Source organism: Melampsora larici-populina (assembly GCF_000204055.1).
Source record: "Melampsora larici-populina 98AG31 unplaced genomic scaffold MELLAscaffold_20, whole genome shotgun sequence".
NCBI lineage: Eukaryota > Fungi > Basidiomycota > Pucciniomycetes > Pucciniales > Melampsoraceae > Melampsora > Melampsora laricis-populina.
Window position 1 is genome coordinate 905,135 of NW_006768784.1, and position 14,196 is coordinate 919,330.

At 41.9% G+C, this 14,196-nt stretch overlaps 5 protein-coding genes across 5 annotated transcripts; 4 read left to right on the top strand and 1 right to left on the bottom strand.

Moving 5' to 3' along the window:
• Positions 1-567: 567 nt before the first annotated feature.
• MELLADRAFT_106932 (uncharacterized protein) lies at positions 568-2,013 on the top strand (the record flags this gene model as incomplete). The annotated part of the gene is made up of 5 exons (XM_007410408.1): positions 568-625; positions 705-1,156; positions 1,214-1,291; positions 1,351-1,506; positions 1,570-2,013. The coding sequence occupies 5 exons, from the start codon at positions 568-570 to the stop codon at positions 2,011-2,013; spliced, it is 1,188 nt and encodes a 395-aa protein (XP_007410470.1).
• Positions 2,014-2,968: 955 nt separating this feature from the next.
• MELLADRAFT_63565 (uncharacterized protein) lies at positions 2,969-3,499 on the bottom strand (the record flags this gene model as incomplete). Its single annotated transcript, XM_007410460.1, has 1 exon — positions 2,969-3,499. The coding sequence occupies one exon, from the start codon at positions 3,497-3,499 to the stop codon at positions 2,969-2,971; it is 531 nt and encodes a 176-aa protein (XP_007410522.1).
• An 889-nt stretch (positions 3,500-4,388) lies between these two features.
• MELLADRAFT_106933 (uncharacterized protein) lies at positions 4,389-5,108 on the top strand (the record flags this gene model as incomplete). The annotated part of the gene is made up of 4 exons (XM_007410409.1): positions 4,389-4,531; positions 4,631-4,708; positions 4,808-4,885; positions 4,991-5,108. 4 exons carry the CDS (start codon positions 4,389-4,391, stop codon positions 5,106-5,108), a joined length of 417 nt encoding a protein of 138 aa, XP_007410471.1.
• Positions 5,109-6,604: 1,496 nt separating this feature from the next.
• On the top strand, positions 6,605-8,367 carry MELLADRAFT_71976 (uncharacterized protein; the record flags this gene model as incomplete). Its single annotated transcript, XM_007410410.1, has 5 exons — positions 6,605-7,229; positions 7,291-7,529; positions 7,602-7,797; positions 7,885-7,943; positions 8,003-8,367. The coding sequence occupies 5 exons, from the start codon at positions 6,665-6,667 to the stop codon at positions 8,150-8,152; spliced, it is 1,209 nt and encodes a 402-aa protein (XP_007410472.1).
• Positions 8,368-12,907: 4,540 nt separating this feature from the next.
• Positions 12,908-13,946, top strand: MELLADRAFT_106934 (uncharacterized protein; the record flags this gene model as incomplete). Its single annotated transcript, XM_007410411.1, has 3 exons — positions 12,908-13,211; positions 13,632-13,738; positions 13,809-13,946. 3 exons carry the CDS (start codon positions 12,908-12,910, stop codon positions 13,944-13,946), a joined length of 549 nt encoding a protein of 182 aa, XP_007410473.1.
• Between the last annotated feature and the right edge of the window lie 250 nt (positions 13,947-14,196).

Genomic DNA, 14,196 nt, shown 5'->3' on the forward strand with positions numbered 1-14,196 from the left:
TTGGATCTGGAAGCTTCCAGAAGTTTTGTCCAGGGTTTGATTACATACTTACTCGCTCAATAAATTTCTCATACTGTACCGTAGTATACATACCGTACTACATATGGTTACTTTTTCAGTTTCTTTCTCTTCAAAGTACAGCTGTATGCATGATTGATGAACATTTATGGTTCTCAAACCTGTGCAAGAACTGTGCAAGACCGACGTGCAAGATCCGTGCAAGATTTCTTGCACCAATCTTGCGCATTAAATTTTTTGACGACCCCAGCTATTTTGTTCCAACTGGTACGAAAACCGTGCGAGACCGACGTGCAAGTTCCGTGCAAGTTCCGTGCAAGTTCTATTCATGTCTTGCACAGAAGTTGCTCAAAACTTGCACAAATTTTTGCATAGGTTTGAGAACCATAATTTGAAAAAAACTTCTCGAATGTTTTGAAAAACTTTTCGAATAATTGAAATTTCAAATGAGTTTGAGAACCCATGATTCTCTCTTTACCACTGTCAAAAGCGCCCAGTTTGATCAATTGATTCATACCTGATTCATCAGGACCCTGGAGATTCAATCCGATGACCTCAGACTCACAAGACAATCAATCAATTGAGATTGATGTTGAAGACTTGCAACGTACGTTTTTCATCAACATCAATCTTGAAAGCCTTCTGATTGACTGATAAAGTGAACTTTTCTCTTGTTTACACAAAAGCTGTTTTGATCAAAGCAATTATCGATGTATTTATAGCCAAGCAGACTGTAAGGTTACAAAAACGACCCCGAAATGCAAGCGATGCTCCAAAGCATCCCGGTTGGGATCAGATCAGCTCAAAGTCGAAAAAGAACAACAAGATTGATGCCACCTTTGCAGTCGAAATCAATAGACTCACTTTCACAAAGTTCAAAACCCAACTGGCTGAAGTAGCCAATCGATTCCAACCTTTTCTCTCCTCACGTCTTCTCACCGGGCCTGAGGCAAATGATATCACCTGGGACATTAGATTCCGCCACAATCGCAAGAATTGGACTATCATACCACTTGAGGACGAATCAAGATGGACCGAGGCTTATGAGCTTCTTAAAAAGAACGACAATAGTAAAATGGATGTTGAGGCTCATGTTCTTATGGATAACCCCCGGGTTGCTGCCAGAGATGAAGCCACAGTAAGTTCTTTACATTTGTTCTCTTGAGCTAAACTGATTATCTTCAAAGTGATTCAGAAATCAAGTCTCTCCAGCACTTTGTCGGGTGGAAACCAAACATTTCAAGCGACTGCTGCTTATCAGCCCGGTCTATTGGTCAGTTCTACTCAACATTTTTTTATTTGGGTGATACTGATTTTGATCTTTGAACTTAGCCTGTTGAACCCATTGGGCCGATCCAAGTTGAAGTGGCACACTTACGAGACAAATACCATAAGAAAACTGCAAGGGGCGATGGTTGCGAATTCACGAGTAGCTTGGGGAAGCTACCGCTAAGTCACTTACGCTTGACAACTTGGGCTGAAGCAAATGTAAGCATGTGTTGTTGGAACAAGTATAAAAAAAACTCATAAACTTCATTCTTTTATGTCTAGATTAATGGGGATGATGAAGTCGATGACGAACACCCACCAAAGACCGAACTGTTCTCAATGACAAATGCCTCAGCCTTGTTTCCCCCTGTTCGAGGGGAAACAATCAGAGCAACTCCACCCTCGGCGAGTACCTCTACAACTGCCATTACAACCAACAGGCATGCCGGCCCGTTCGATGCATCTGATAGTGGTGTAATCACCCCGCCATTCGAAGATTTCATTTCTCGTGCAAAGATTGACCTCAACTCTGTCGGAGGTTCAAAAATCAAGGCACTTGGCTTCACGACTTGGAGAGCTTTTGAAGTGATTGAAGGTTCAATGACTTCTGAGATTTTGAAGAATGAAGGTCTTGATCTAGGGACTCGTTCAGGATTGCTTAACACAGCTAAAGTATATCGACAACATTATCATGATAAAGCAGCCACTGGTCATAATACAACTTAAAGCATCTCTTTCGCGTTCTCGTTTTACACAAAACACAAAACACAAAACACTCAATCAATTGATTCAATATTTATCACAGTATCATTATTGTTGAAACACAAAACAATCAATCGATTCAAAATGTATTACAGCGTTATTATTATTGTTTTTTTTCTTTTGTATCTCTTTATGCAATCTAACAACATAGTGTAAATAACAGAAAACAACTTTGAGACTAGTGAGGTTTGAAGAATGAAAGCAATATGAGATAAAAGTTATCTTTTGAATCAATCTCGAGAATTGACCACTTTACAATTTTGATTGATACATGGATGATACAAATTAAATTGCTTGAGACTAAAAGTAATCGGCACCAAAGTAGACCCTTATCATCAACTCAGGTGTCATTGTTCGTGTAATCTCTATGTAAATCCGATCAATCTCTTCCTCTGTTGTTAAATCCTCGCGGTTCAGTTCTTGGGAGTCGACAAAATGAGACTTTGTTACAGAGAAGGTCTTCTCAATCGGATTCATGTCCGGGCTATACGTCGGTAGGTACATCAAAACTACATCTTGCTCGTAACACAACCAAGCAGTTTCAGGACCCATGTGAATTGGACAGTTGTCCATTACAAGAACAGAGTTCTTTTCAGGCCATGGATTCATCATAGGCAGCTAGAAAGCAAGATATCAAAACATTAGATTGGTGTAAACAATGAGAACGAGGGAAAAAACTGTACTAAATAGGTCCGAATGAATTCCTCAAAGTCGATGCGCCACGGTCCACCTTCTAAGACTTGGAGAGCAAGACATCCATCCAGTGAAATAGCCACTATGGCTGTGTAGCGAGTCCCTCGGAGTGAGCGGTCAACTCGATCAGTATGTTCACCAATTGGTGCCCATCCCATAGTCCTGTACATATTACGTTTATCGATTGAGGTTTCATCTAGAAGCAAAAGACAAAGAACAATTGCAATTAGATCAGCAAGCAATTTGGAAAAACAAGTAGAGAGAAAGACTGACCCAGGAAAACCAATCGATCAAGTGGGATTCCAGAGACCATTTGTGTATACGCCGCCCGATCCATTTCAGATTGGTTGGGATTGCGAGTTCGACAAACTTTATGAGTCAAGTGAATCTTCTTGCTCAGCTCGCGGGAGATGGTTGGCTGTGACACTCGAACTCCTGAGTCTTCCTCCAAATTCCACACCATCTCTCTTTGGAAAAGAGTCGGATCGTCCTCGATGGCGTCCTTTAGCATCTCACGCTCATGGGGCTCGATGTGAGTGGGTCCGCCGAGTGTTTTGTAGTCCTCTGGAGGTGAGATGACAGAGCCAGTGGCTTGGTACTTGAATAACCATCTCTCACAAGAAGCTCTGGAGATCCTCAAGCCGCTTCGTAGAAAGACATCCTGGACTGTTGCGCCTTGAAGCAGCCATTGAACAACCATTAACTTCACTTGAGGATGATAAAAACGGCCATTACCAGCTCGTCTGTAAGTGTTCATGATACGGATTGAAGAGTATGCTGCTGAGAATTGTTGATTTGGGCGCTTTTGACAGTGGTAAAGAGAGAATCATGGGTTCTCAAACTCATTTGAAATTTCAATTATTCGAAAAGTTTTTCAAAACATTCGAGAAGTTTTTTTCAAATGTTCATCAATCATGCATACGGCTGTATGTACAAGGAAACATCAGGACTCATCAGACCAGCTTGAACTTGGGTGAAGTTCAACTTGCAGCATAAAGTGACAAGAAATTGCATGTGTTAGACTCGGTGCACAAACTGAGAATGAGCTTCATTTATTACTCTTGATTCATACTACTACTAGTAGGAACATGATCAGCAAGCCAGTAGACTTTTGGAACGTCTCTTAAAAATTGTGAAAATGTGTTCTTTACTGATAGATGGACCGCATTGGTTCAGAATAAATATTAGTTCTTATTTAGTAAAGCAAGAGGTCAAAAAAGTGGATTTTCCCAAGAAAACATAGCCTTCAGGGCGTTGAATTCAAGCAGATATAGTCATTTTATATGGTTGCATTGGACCAGATGTTGTTTGGTATGGTCACATATCTTAAGTTATTATCATCAAGATTTATCTAGTAAAACTGACGTATATCAGCTGGACTGTGGCAAAAATTGATGAGTGTTTAGTCTGATGCGGGTCAGATGTGGAGGTCTACGTGAGTTACGGCCGTATAGTAAAACTTTTGCAATATGTCAGACAAGCTCAAAGTTGAACCATATTTAAGTACTTTGATGATGATACTATGATTGATACAATGATTGACATATCCACATTTCTCTGTCCCCATTTAAATGAGTGTTAAGTTCAATTTGGGTCAGACGTGGGGGTCTATGTGAGTTACGGAGAGCAAATAGAACTCTTGCAACATGGCAGATGAGTTCAAAGTTGAACTAGTATTGAATATTTTAAGTATTTTTCTATTATTGATTAGATTTTCAACTTCTGGACAGTGCTCTGTCACCACTTTGACAAGTGTTAAGTTCAATTTGGGTCAGACGTGGGGGTCTATGTGAGTTACGGAGAGCAAATAGAACTCTTGCAACATGGCAGATGAGTTCAAAGTTGAACTAGTATTGAATATTTTAAGTATTTTTCTATTATTGATTAGATTTTCAACTTCTGGACAGTGCTCTGTCACCACTTTGACAAGTGTTAAGTTCAATTTGGGTCAGACGTGGGGGTCTATGTGAGTTACGGAGAGCAAATAGAACTCTTGCAACATGGCAGATGAGTTCAAAGTTGAACTAGTATTGAATATTTTAAGTATTTTTCTATTATTGATTAGATTTTCAACTTCTGGACAGTGCTCTGTCACCACTTTGACAAGTGTTGAGTCCAATGCAGGTCAAATGTGGGGGTCCATGTGAGTTACGGGGTGCAAATAAAACAATCACAGCATTTCAGATGAGAATGTGGTTGAAGTATTTTCAAGTCTTTGAGAAATCTTATATATTTAGAAACTTTTTAGTCACCCTCCCAAAGTGCTCTATGTGTATTTTGCAGCTTGTTTTGCTGGTGCCAGGGTCAAATTGGGGGTATATGTGAGGGTTGTTGCTCAAGTACATTTTTTGCAATATGGTAGATGAGTTTAGATTTGAAACATTTTAAAATATATTTAGGAAAAGCCCAGCATTTGAACCCCTTACTGACAGTCTTATACTGCTCTATGACCCATTGTGGTGTTTTTTCTACTATTGTATGGGTCTTTTGGAATGACGGTGATCAAATAAAACTTCTACAGTTTTCAAGTCAGACCAAAATGGCACACATTTTCATGATGCCCCAATATTACTCCACCATTATTTCAACTGCTCTCAAAAATAATTTCCAACTTTTTGATTTTTTTTTTTGGCTGCATCTGACCATTCAATTATGTGTATGCTGATAGCTGTGGTCATCATTCACAAATTTGTATTTCCCAAGTACTTCCAAGAAATTCCAGTTTTTATGGAGAATTTTTAGTACTTCAATAAAATGGTTCAAACATTGGTTTCCCTTGAAATCTGTGAAAGTTTTATTTGCGCTCCGTAAGTCAGATGGACCCCCAACATCAACCCACAAAGTGACAAAACACTAATTCAAGTTGTGATATAGAGCTGTGAAGTTTTCAATAAGTTCACCAAAGATAGATCCCTCCTCACTTGCACTGCAAATAATTAAATTTTCACCTTATCCTCCATACAGCCAAAGTTTTATTGGCTCGCCGTAACTCATATGGACCCCCACATTTGACCCGCCTTGGACTCAACACTCATCAAAGTGGTGACAGAGCACTGTCCAGAAGTTGAAAATCTCATCAATAATAGGAACATCCTCAATCTTTTCAATACTAGTTCAACTTTGAACTCATCTGCCATGCAGCAATAGTTTTATTTGCTCTCTGTAACTCACATAGACCCCCAGATCTGACCCAAATTGCACTCAACACTCATTTGAATGGGGATAGAGAAATGTGGATTTGTCAACCATTGAAACAATCATAGTATAATTCTCAAACTCTTTGAAAATGGTTCCACTTTGAGCTCATCTGCCATATAGCAAAGGTTTTACCATACCTCTGTAGCTCACGTAGACCCCCACATCTGACCCGCATCAGACTAAACACTCATTAATTTTTGCCACAGTCCAGCTAATATACATGAGTTTGCAATCTGAAGAAACTCCCTAAATCACAACCTCCTCAATCAATGTTCTGTGTCAGGTCTCATCATTCGAGTACCTTTGGGTGATTGTTTTCCAAGTGGTTGAAGGCTTTCATCTTGCAAAGTCCGTGTTCTTCAACTACCATTGGAATTAACTCAAAGGAATCTTTTAGATCTCACACGCTCAGTCTGACAGACTGATGCCTGTCAGTGCCTGTCACAGACCTTATTCTTCAACTACATACAACTTGAGCTGCCCAAAGAAACCTTAAGACGGTCAGTCAGCTAGACTAGCTGTGTTTTGCTTCATTACGTAACTTTGTGGCAATTCCATATTTGAGACAGAGCCGGACTTGGACATTTGAGATCTGTATGCACTTAAGGGACCTGCCCAAAGGGGAAGTGATATGCTGAATAGATGTGCTAAAACAAGTTGAGCGCAAAGCGGTGATGGGTCCCTGAATTATCCAATTCCACGTTGGTGAAATCAATCTTCTAACATGGGAACATCAGGTCGATCCATACCATGTATAGGCTCTCAACACAAGCCTAAACGTCAGCGTGCCGACACTCAAGCTACCATCGAAAAAGCGGAACGGGATCAAGCTCAAAAGGAATGGGGTCAGCGTAAGTGTGAATCCATCAGCCACGCCCTCAATGATCCGTCTCGAAATTCGGAACATACCGCCAATCTGGATCCTATCAATCAACAGCAAGAAGCTCCGGAAATTATGCACAACGACTTCAATTATTCTGGATTCCCTGATGAAGATGAGCGCGATCAAGAGCTGTTTCAAGATTTGGGTCAAGAGTCAGATCAAGAAGAAATGCACACATATGTACGGTATTTTTCCAGAGATACTTACAAACATCAAAAAATCCAAGAGGACATACATTGGAAATCAACAATGCAAAGGGTCTTTATTGCTTTCATGAAGGCTGTCAAGCAAACATCCAATGGCGGTGATCATTCACTTTGGGATCATAATTTCAACACTGTCGAGATCTGCTCATGTGGACCAAGTCGTAAGCGTACTCGGCTGGTCGACACAGTCGATTTGTTGTGTGAGATGATATCTCATTCTTGATCATCAATAGATCAGAACTAACTGACCTAGTGTTATAGATCGTAGACAACTCAAAGTCGAGTTCTGCAGCTGCACACCGGATCAAGTTCGTCTTCTCAATCAAGGATACTTTGGGGCATCCCCAAAAACTCCTGAGACTGCTTTTTCGTTGAGACTCCTTCGGTTGTATCATCTTGCTTGGAAATACTGCCATTCGAATATTCAACCCTTTTCTCTCATGATCGACGAATTTCTCGATGCATTCAATCCTCAGCTGTTAGTGCCTGGAACTTACGAGGTGCGTACATATCTCATTACGTTTTCAAGCTGGAATGTATAATTTAGATACTGACTGACGTGGTTGTGTCAGCCTCGCCTCTGGCGAAAACCCCTTGCGTCAGCTGTATATTACTATCGCCAGATACTCAAGATGATTGAGGATCTCGAGGCTCAGAGCCTGAATCTTACCCCATTGGAGAAACTTGCGTGCAATTGTCCAAGATGTTTCGGTCCAGCAGGATGTTCCCCTATCAAGAAAGGCCCGCAATACATCGTTTGTGTTGATGGTAATTTTCAACAGCGCCGTCATGAGGCAGCCAGTCGAGATATCGAAGAAATTCTGATTTCCAATCCGTCCTTATTTATTCGCACAGATGAAGTTGCACGTTGGGAACCTCAACAGTCAGGTAATGGAAGGACTGAAGTCCCTCTGGTATGTATATCTAGTTGGTAATGTACTTGACAGATGGTCTTAAAAAAATTGATTCACAGGACCCATGCACAACTCAACACACAGCTGCAGAAGACCGAAGAGATGGTTCAAGCTGGCGAGGCAGCGAAGAAACTGGTCTGATCGGTCTGGCATGCCGACACGACCACATGCTCAAGATAGTCAATGTGATCCGAAGTGGTGAAAAGTGAATTACTCTTTTCATTTTCAGGTCTCTTATTGATTTAATCTTGTATACAGAGCATATTTTGTGCATGCCTTGCTGGGATTTCTCTTCGAAGCGGTCATGGAAGCTTGTACAGATACCAACAAAGCGGGTGTGGGTGTTCTGTATGATATAGGATGTACTATGGAGAAAGGAGTAATCAGAGTGAGAATTTATTTGCGTAAATATCCTTGCCAACTCAAAAATGACTATAACAATTCGTAATTATAGAACAATCTGTTTTCCGACGAGCGTTCAGAAGGAAGATTGAGCTTTGGCACGAGTGCATTCCACGCCTACGTTCACAGATGGAGCTGTCAACTCCAGTACAATCCACGTCTGAACATTGGATGGGGATTTTTGGATGGCGAAGGTTTGGAGCGTAACTGGTTTGGTATCATGTCTCTCATTCCTGCGCTTCAATGGGCAACAAAGCAGAACCGTTTAGATGCAATACATCTGAAGATTTTACACAGTATTGCAATAAAGCTACGTGATGCTGGTAAGCTGTCACTCTCTGTTGTTTCCATTATCTTGATTCTACTTTTTTTGACAAGTTTGACTGTGTCTGGTAGCCAAATCAGCCCATCGCAAGCTAGGAATTGCTGAAAAGAGGTTGGCTGAGGCACGCGCTCAGCTTTTTCATCTAGAATCTACTGCAGGACTCACGATCGAGTACATTTCCCAGCAGTGGGATCGACAGAAAACCTGTCAGTCTGAGATAATGGCTGACAACTCTCTCAAAGACCTTCGGGTCCGACTGGGACAGCTGATTGATCTTGAAGAAGAGTTCCAAGAACAACAGTGAGTTTTTTTAAGTTGTTTGTCAGGTCTTTCATATACCGATACAGTTTCTTCCATTGTATGCTGTCCTGTTCGATTAAGTGATGAACTCGTTAAGCTTCGAAGAAAGCGTCGGAGGACCATGACAGAGGAAGAATACAGCTCTCTGCGATCCCTACCATCAACACTGGTGGCTTTAGAGGAGTCTATAGCTGATCTGGCAATGGATATAGGAGGCAATGACTTTCGAGATATGCCGGAGGTCAAAGGTAATTGAACCTAAATTTGCTAGCTTTTATACATTGATTCACGAGACTAATTGTTCACTTTCTTACTCCTTAGACCCACGCGCCCGAGCAAGGATGCAAATACAAATGGCAAAGGAGAAGCTTTATGAAGCTAAAGTTGGGAAGATCGAGTGGCAAAAAAAATGGGATAAACCTGGGATTGGTAAGTAGAGGTACAAGTCTCCATACTATGCTTTTAGAGTTAAAATTTCATGTCTATTCAGGTACTTCGGACCAGCCAAGATACAAGTCTGTCATGGAGAAAAGAAACAAAGCATTATTGCAAAAATACAATACATACAAGACCAATGTTGAAGCTTATAATGTTGGATTTCCAGACTTTCCTGCTCAAAAATTGCCCAGCTTTGATGAGATCAAGTCGATGGATATCACTGATCCATTTTGGAATATGGGCCACCTTACACATCCCGACGAGCCCTGGGCAGTTGACTTGGATACACAGACCGGGATCCAGGCTTTTCGTACAGCAAGAAGTGGCAAGGAGGAAGTTGAGCGAATTGCCTGTGAAGTACACAACATGGTTCGATGTGCTTTATTACTGGAGGAACGATTATTGGGCTTGCTCGCACTGAGTGAGATGCGTGAGTTTAAGTACTTTGTCAACTTACTTGTTGAACACTGACAGTTCTTCTTTGTGTATGTAGCTTGGGTGGACGGCTGTCCAAATGGACAATGTCCGGTTGAGCTGGTTCAACGCAGTGGCCTTATTTCAAAGGTATCGTGGGAAACGAGTCAAGCCGTTCTCAAAGCCTTGCACAGCGAGCTCGTGATGAAATACTGCCGAACTTGGTTGATCTGGAATAGTCAGATTCCCTCGCTGATTCAAAGAACCGCACAATACTCGACTAGCAGTGTTGAAGAGGTCAATTTGTTGGTCTCGAAGTGGGGTGCATTGATTCAAAAGTTGAAAAGCACCTGGGAGAAAACCGTACACTGCTGCTCGATTGTTTCGCGACCACTTGATGAATTAGAATTGATTGAACAGGCTTTGTTGTTAGGTGATGGACAGGTTGAAGAAAATGATTGGAATGTGTAGTTTGACTGGTTGCTGTTTTATTTATGAATGATAAAGTTGATGATGATGAAATAGATTCTGAAGTTTGACACAGTTGATCTATTAAATGATGTTCAATCAGTATATTGGTGATCGTTAGTGAGAGTGTATTGAGTCGTAAGGATTGTTCGTCTTGAGTAGAACACTGCTTGCTTGCCTTCTTCAAAGGCCTTGGAGTTAGCCTCAGTTTTGAAACCAAAGCTAAATCCAAGGTCACTGAAGAAGGCAAGCAAGTTTGCACTGTGAATTGTGTATCGATTTAGCTGGTGGATTTCTTGACGAAGTGCAACGAGAGTTGGTCTCGTTCGACTTGAGCTTGGTTTGAGAGTGATGATCAACTGATCATTGGTTTAAATGTGGCTGACTGCATAGATCGGTTGAGGTGGCTGTGTGGTGGTGGGTTGAGATCGATTCTGTTTATTTTTGATAAGTTGAAATTTTGAAAACCAAGTCCAGACTGGTTGGAGTGAGTGGTGTCGGAGTGAGTGGTGTCAGAGTGAGTGGTGAAGTGTAGCAAGACCAGTCTGGCTGATGTCTTCGTGAGGGATCTTCAAGTGAGGTTTTGTGATATGAGCCCAGACTGATCTGCGAGGAGGTGTCAGACCGGTCTGTGGGGTCTTTGCCAAATGATGTGGACAGACTGGTCTGGGTCTGAGGGAGTACAGACCGGTCTGGTGAGTACAGACCGGTCTGCAAGGACTTCTCCGGTCTGCATAAATTTCAGCGACCAGATCGGTCTGGTAGTGACTTGTAGTCCCTACGAAAAACCAATCTGGGCGAGCTGACCGATCTGATAACAATCTTACGGTCTGATACTGTATGTATTTTTCTCTTTTTCTTCGGTGTTTCACCAGAGGATCTGTATGCCACAGGTGATCTTTTGTATTTTCTTACTTGTTACTGACAGAAGGTCTCAACTTAGAATGCACTGTTCCAAAACGAGCAGCTGAAATTTGGCACGAGTGTATTCCACTCATATGTGCACAGGTGGTCGTGTCAATTGGAATATAACCCTCGCCTCAACAAGGGCTGGGGACTCTCGGATGGCGAGGGTCTTGAGCGTGACTGGTCTTTTTTGTCTCCGTTGGTTATGCCAAATAGGTACTCAACAAAACAGCATCAATTGATCACCTTACATCTCCGATCGAAGCATCGAAACAGTCTTTTGCGCGGTAATGCAGGTGAGAGTCAAGTCAGTCTCTTTGTACTAACCACATCACACTTTTAGCTGATGCATTGTATTGTGTGTATAATTAGTTGGTTCCGCTCGAGAGAAATTGACGCATGCTAGGGAACGTAGCTTAAAAGCTACTAAGACATTAAACGATTTGTTGCAGTCTGATCCACGCTACACTCAGGACTATTTTGCCGCTCAGTGGGCCAGACAGAGAGCTCTGCAACTGGCCGCCATGGCAGACAAGAGTCGTCTCAAATTTGAGGAGCGATTAGTTCATTTGCTTGATCTTGAGGAGAAGTTGCAAGAATCACAGTGAATTGCATCTTCCCTCCTCACTTTCAGTACGAAGCTGTACCAAGCTGATATATGTACAATTGGAAACAGTGTGAAACTTGCAAGTCTGAGGAACACTCGTGATCCGAATACAACTGAATCGGAACGAGAGCAGGCACTCACTCTGCCAGGTTCAATTGTAGCATTTGAAGAGGCAATCGCAACCGTGGTGGCTGATTTAGGAAGCGAAGAGTTTCGCACTCTCAAAGCAGCCACCAGTAAGTACAAGTTTTGCCTTTTGTATTTCCCTTCAAAAGTCTCATGCACTGTACGATCTGGTAGATGCTAAGGCTCGGGCGCTCATCCGAGTTCGTATGGCAAAGCAGAGGCTGTATGAAGCCAAGGTGGGGATTTTAGAGGCTCAAAGACGATGGGACAAGCATGGCCAAGGTACATAACTTCTACCTTTCGATTACGAGTTTGTTATTTTTGAATCAATTCAGAGTGATGTTTCAAATGCATTTGGATGTTGTTAGGCACTCGCGTACAACAGAGTCTCAAGCAGTTCATGAGAAACAAACATAACTTATTCAAGAAGAAGTATGATTCATTCAAATTACAAGTGTCAAAGTATAATGCAATCTTGCCTGTCAGTTACTTACTGTGTCCTTTGTTCGGAGAGACAAAGGAGTTGTCAATTGAGGATGAATTCTGGAGCATGGGGTCACTCTCACATCCAGCGGAGGCTTGGGCTGTTGACCGAGGCACTATAGAAGGTATTCAAGCCTTTTTAGAACAGCGAAGTTGTTCTGAAGAGCTCCGCCGCATCAGCAGGGAGATCCGCCAAATGATGCTATATGCCCTCAAAACAGACCAGAGCTTTGATCGTATTTCTACTTTATCTACCAAAGGTAAGTTGTATCATTTGTGCACATAACATAATGAAGTGGTACAGGTCTGCGACTGATTCGATGAATTACGTTACAACTTGTAATTACAGAATGGGACCCGGAATGTCATGGAATAGAAAGTCCAATCGATTTGGTTCAGCCTGGGGGCCGACAAACAAAAGATGTATGGAATGAAAGTCAAACCGTTTTGAAGGCAGCAGAGATAAATCTTTGCCAGCTTCACAGTCGAGACTGGATGTCATGGAATGTACACATGCTCGGTTTGCTGAGAGAAACAGCGCCGTACTCGAGCTCGACTTCTGAATTCAACAATTCATTAGCACGTGATTGGGACAGGCTGATTGAGAAGTGCCAAAGGGAGTGGGAGGTTAATGTGAACGCACGTAGTCTTCAAGCCGAGGTGCTGGATGATCAGGAGATTCTGGAGCATAGGATGCTAATGTGGGGGGAGGAAGAGGAGGAATTGAGGCTGCCACGGGATGAGGTCGAGGTGTTTGAGGCTGATGAGTTTGGGTTCGAGGTGGAAGAGCCTGATGGAGGTGGGGACGACCCATTTACTGATGATCTTTAAATTGAGTTATGAATTTGATCATTTTGATGAGAGACAGATATGTAAATAGTTGTATAAAATGTGTGTTTTTGCGTTTAGGTTGATTGTGTTGATTGAGGTTGACTCATCATGATTTGTCTATAGGTGCCTGTACATAGTTGTCTTTGCGGTTCAATTGGTTGAAATGTCTTTGCAATTCGATTTGTCGAAATGAGTTAAAAAACAAGGGTTTGCTTGATATTGATGATTGAGTCCTTGGTTTTGATTCAGAATTCAAAATGATTTGGTCTTGATAGGCCGTTGTTGATAAAGTTAATGAAAGAGTGGGAGATAAGGGAATTACATTTGTACAATCGGTCGTAGAAGGCCTCAAAGACTGGTAAGACCACTGGGTTTGGAGGCCAGACAGGTCTGGCTAGCCTCATAGACACGTCTGAGGCCAGGACACGTCTGGATGTCGGACTCTGCATGGATGGATATGGAAATCAGACGCGAAATGACACGACGCACGCGTATGTGCGTCTGGCAGTGAGATACGGATAGAGTCCGACCAATACGTCTCATTTTCCTCCGGATGATATCCCAGGAGTCTAGTAGCCAGAGGTGTATTAGTGTTACCATCAAGACTCAAGAAGCCTTGGGTTGGAAAATTACAAGATTGACTGTCAAAATTGTGACCATGCATGAAAAACAGATGTTCACTGCCTCATCCATGGAAAAATGAATCAGGATGCCATCATCAAGTTCTAGAGTATTCCAGTCTGAATAGGTTGGCTGTATCTTATTAAACAAAAATCACTTGCATTAACCAGTTTTGAGATTTTTTACTTGTTTGAATATCATTGGATTTGGCTGGTTTTTGAGTTGATGCAAGCTTACAAGCTCACTTGGCCATGTTGATGATTTTGACTATCTTCAGTTCAAATGAGATGAATAGAATGAGAAAAAATCTTGTGAAAATCTCCAAATTTGGC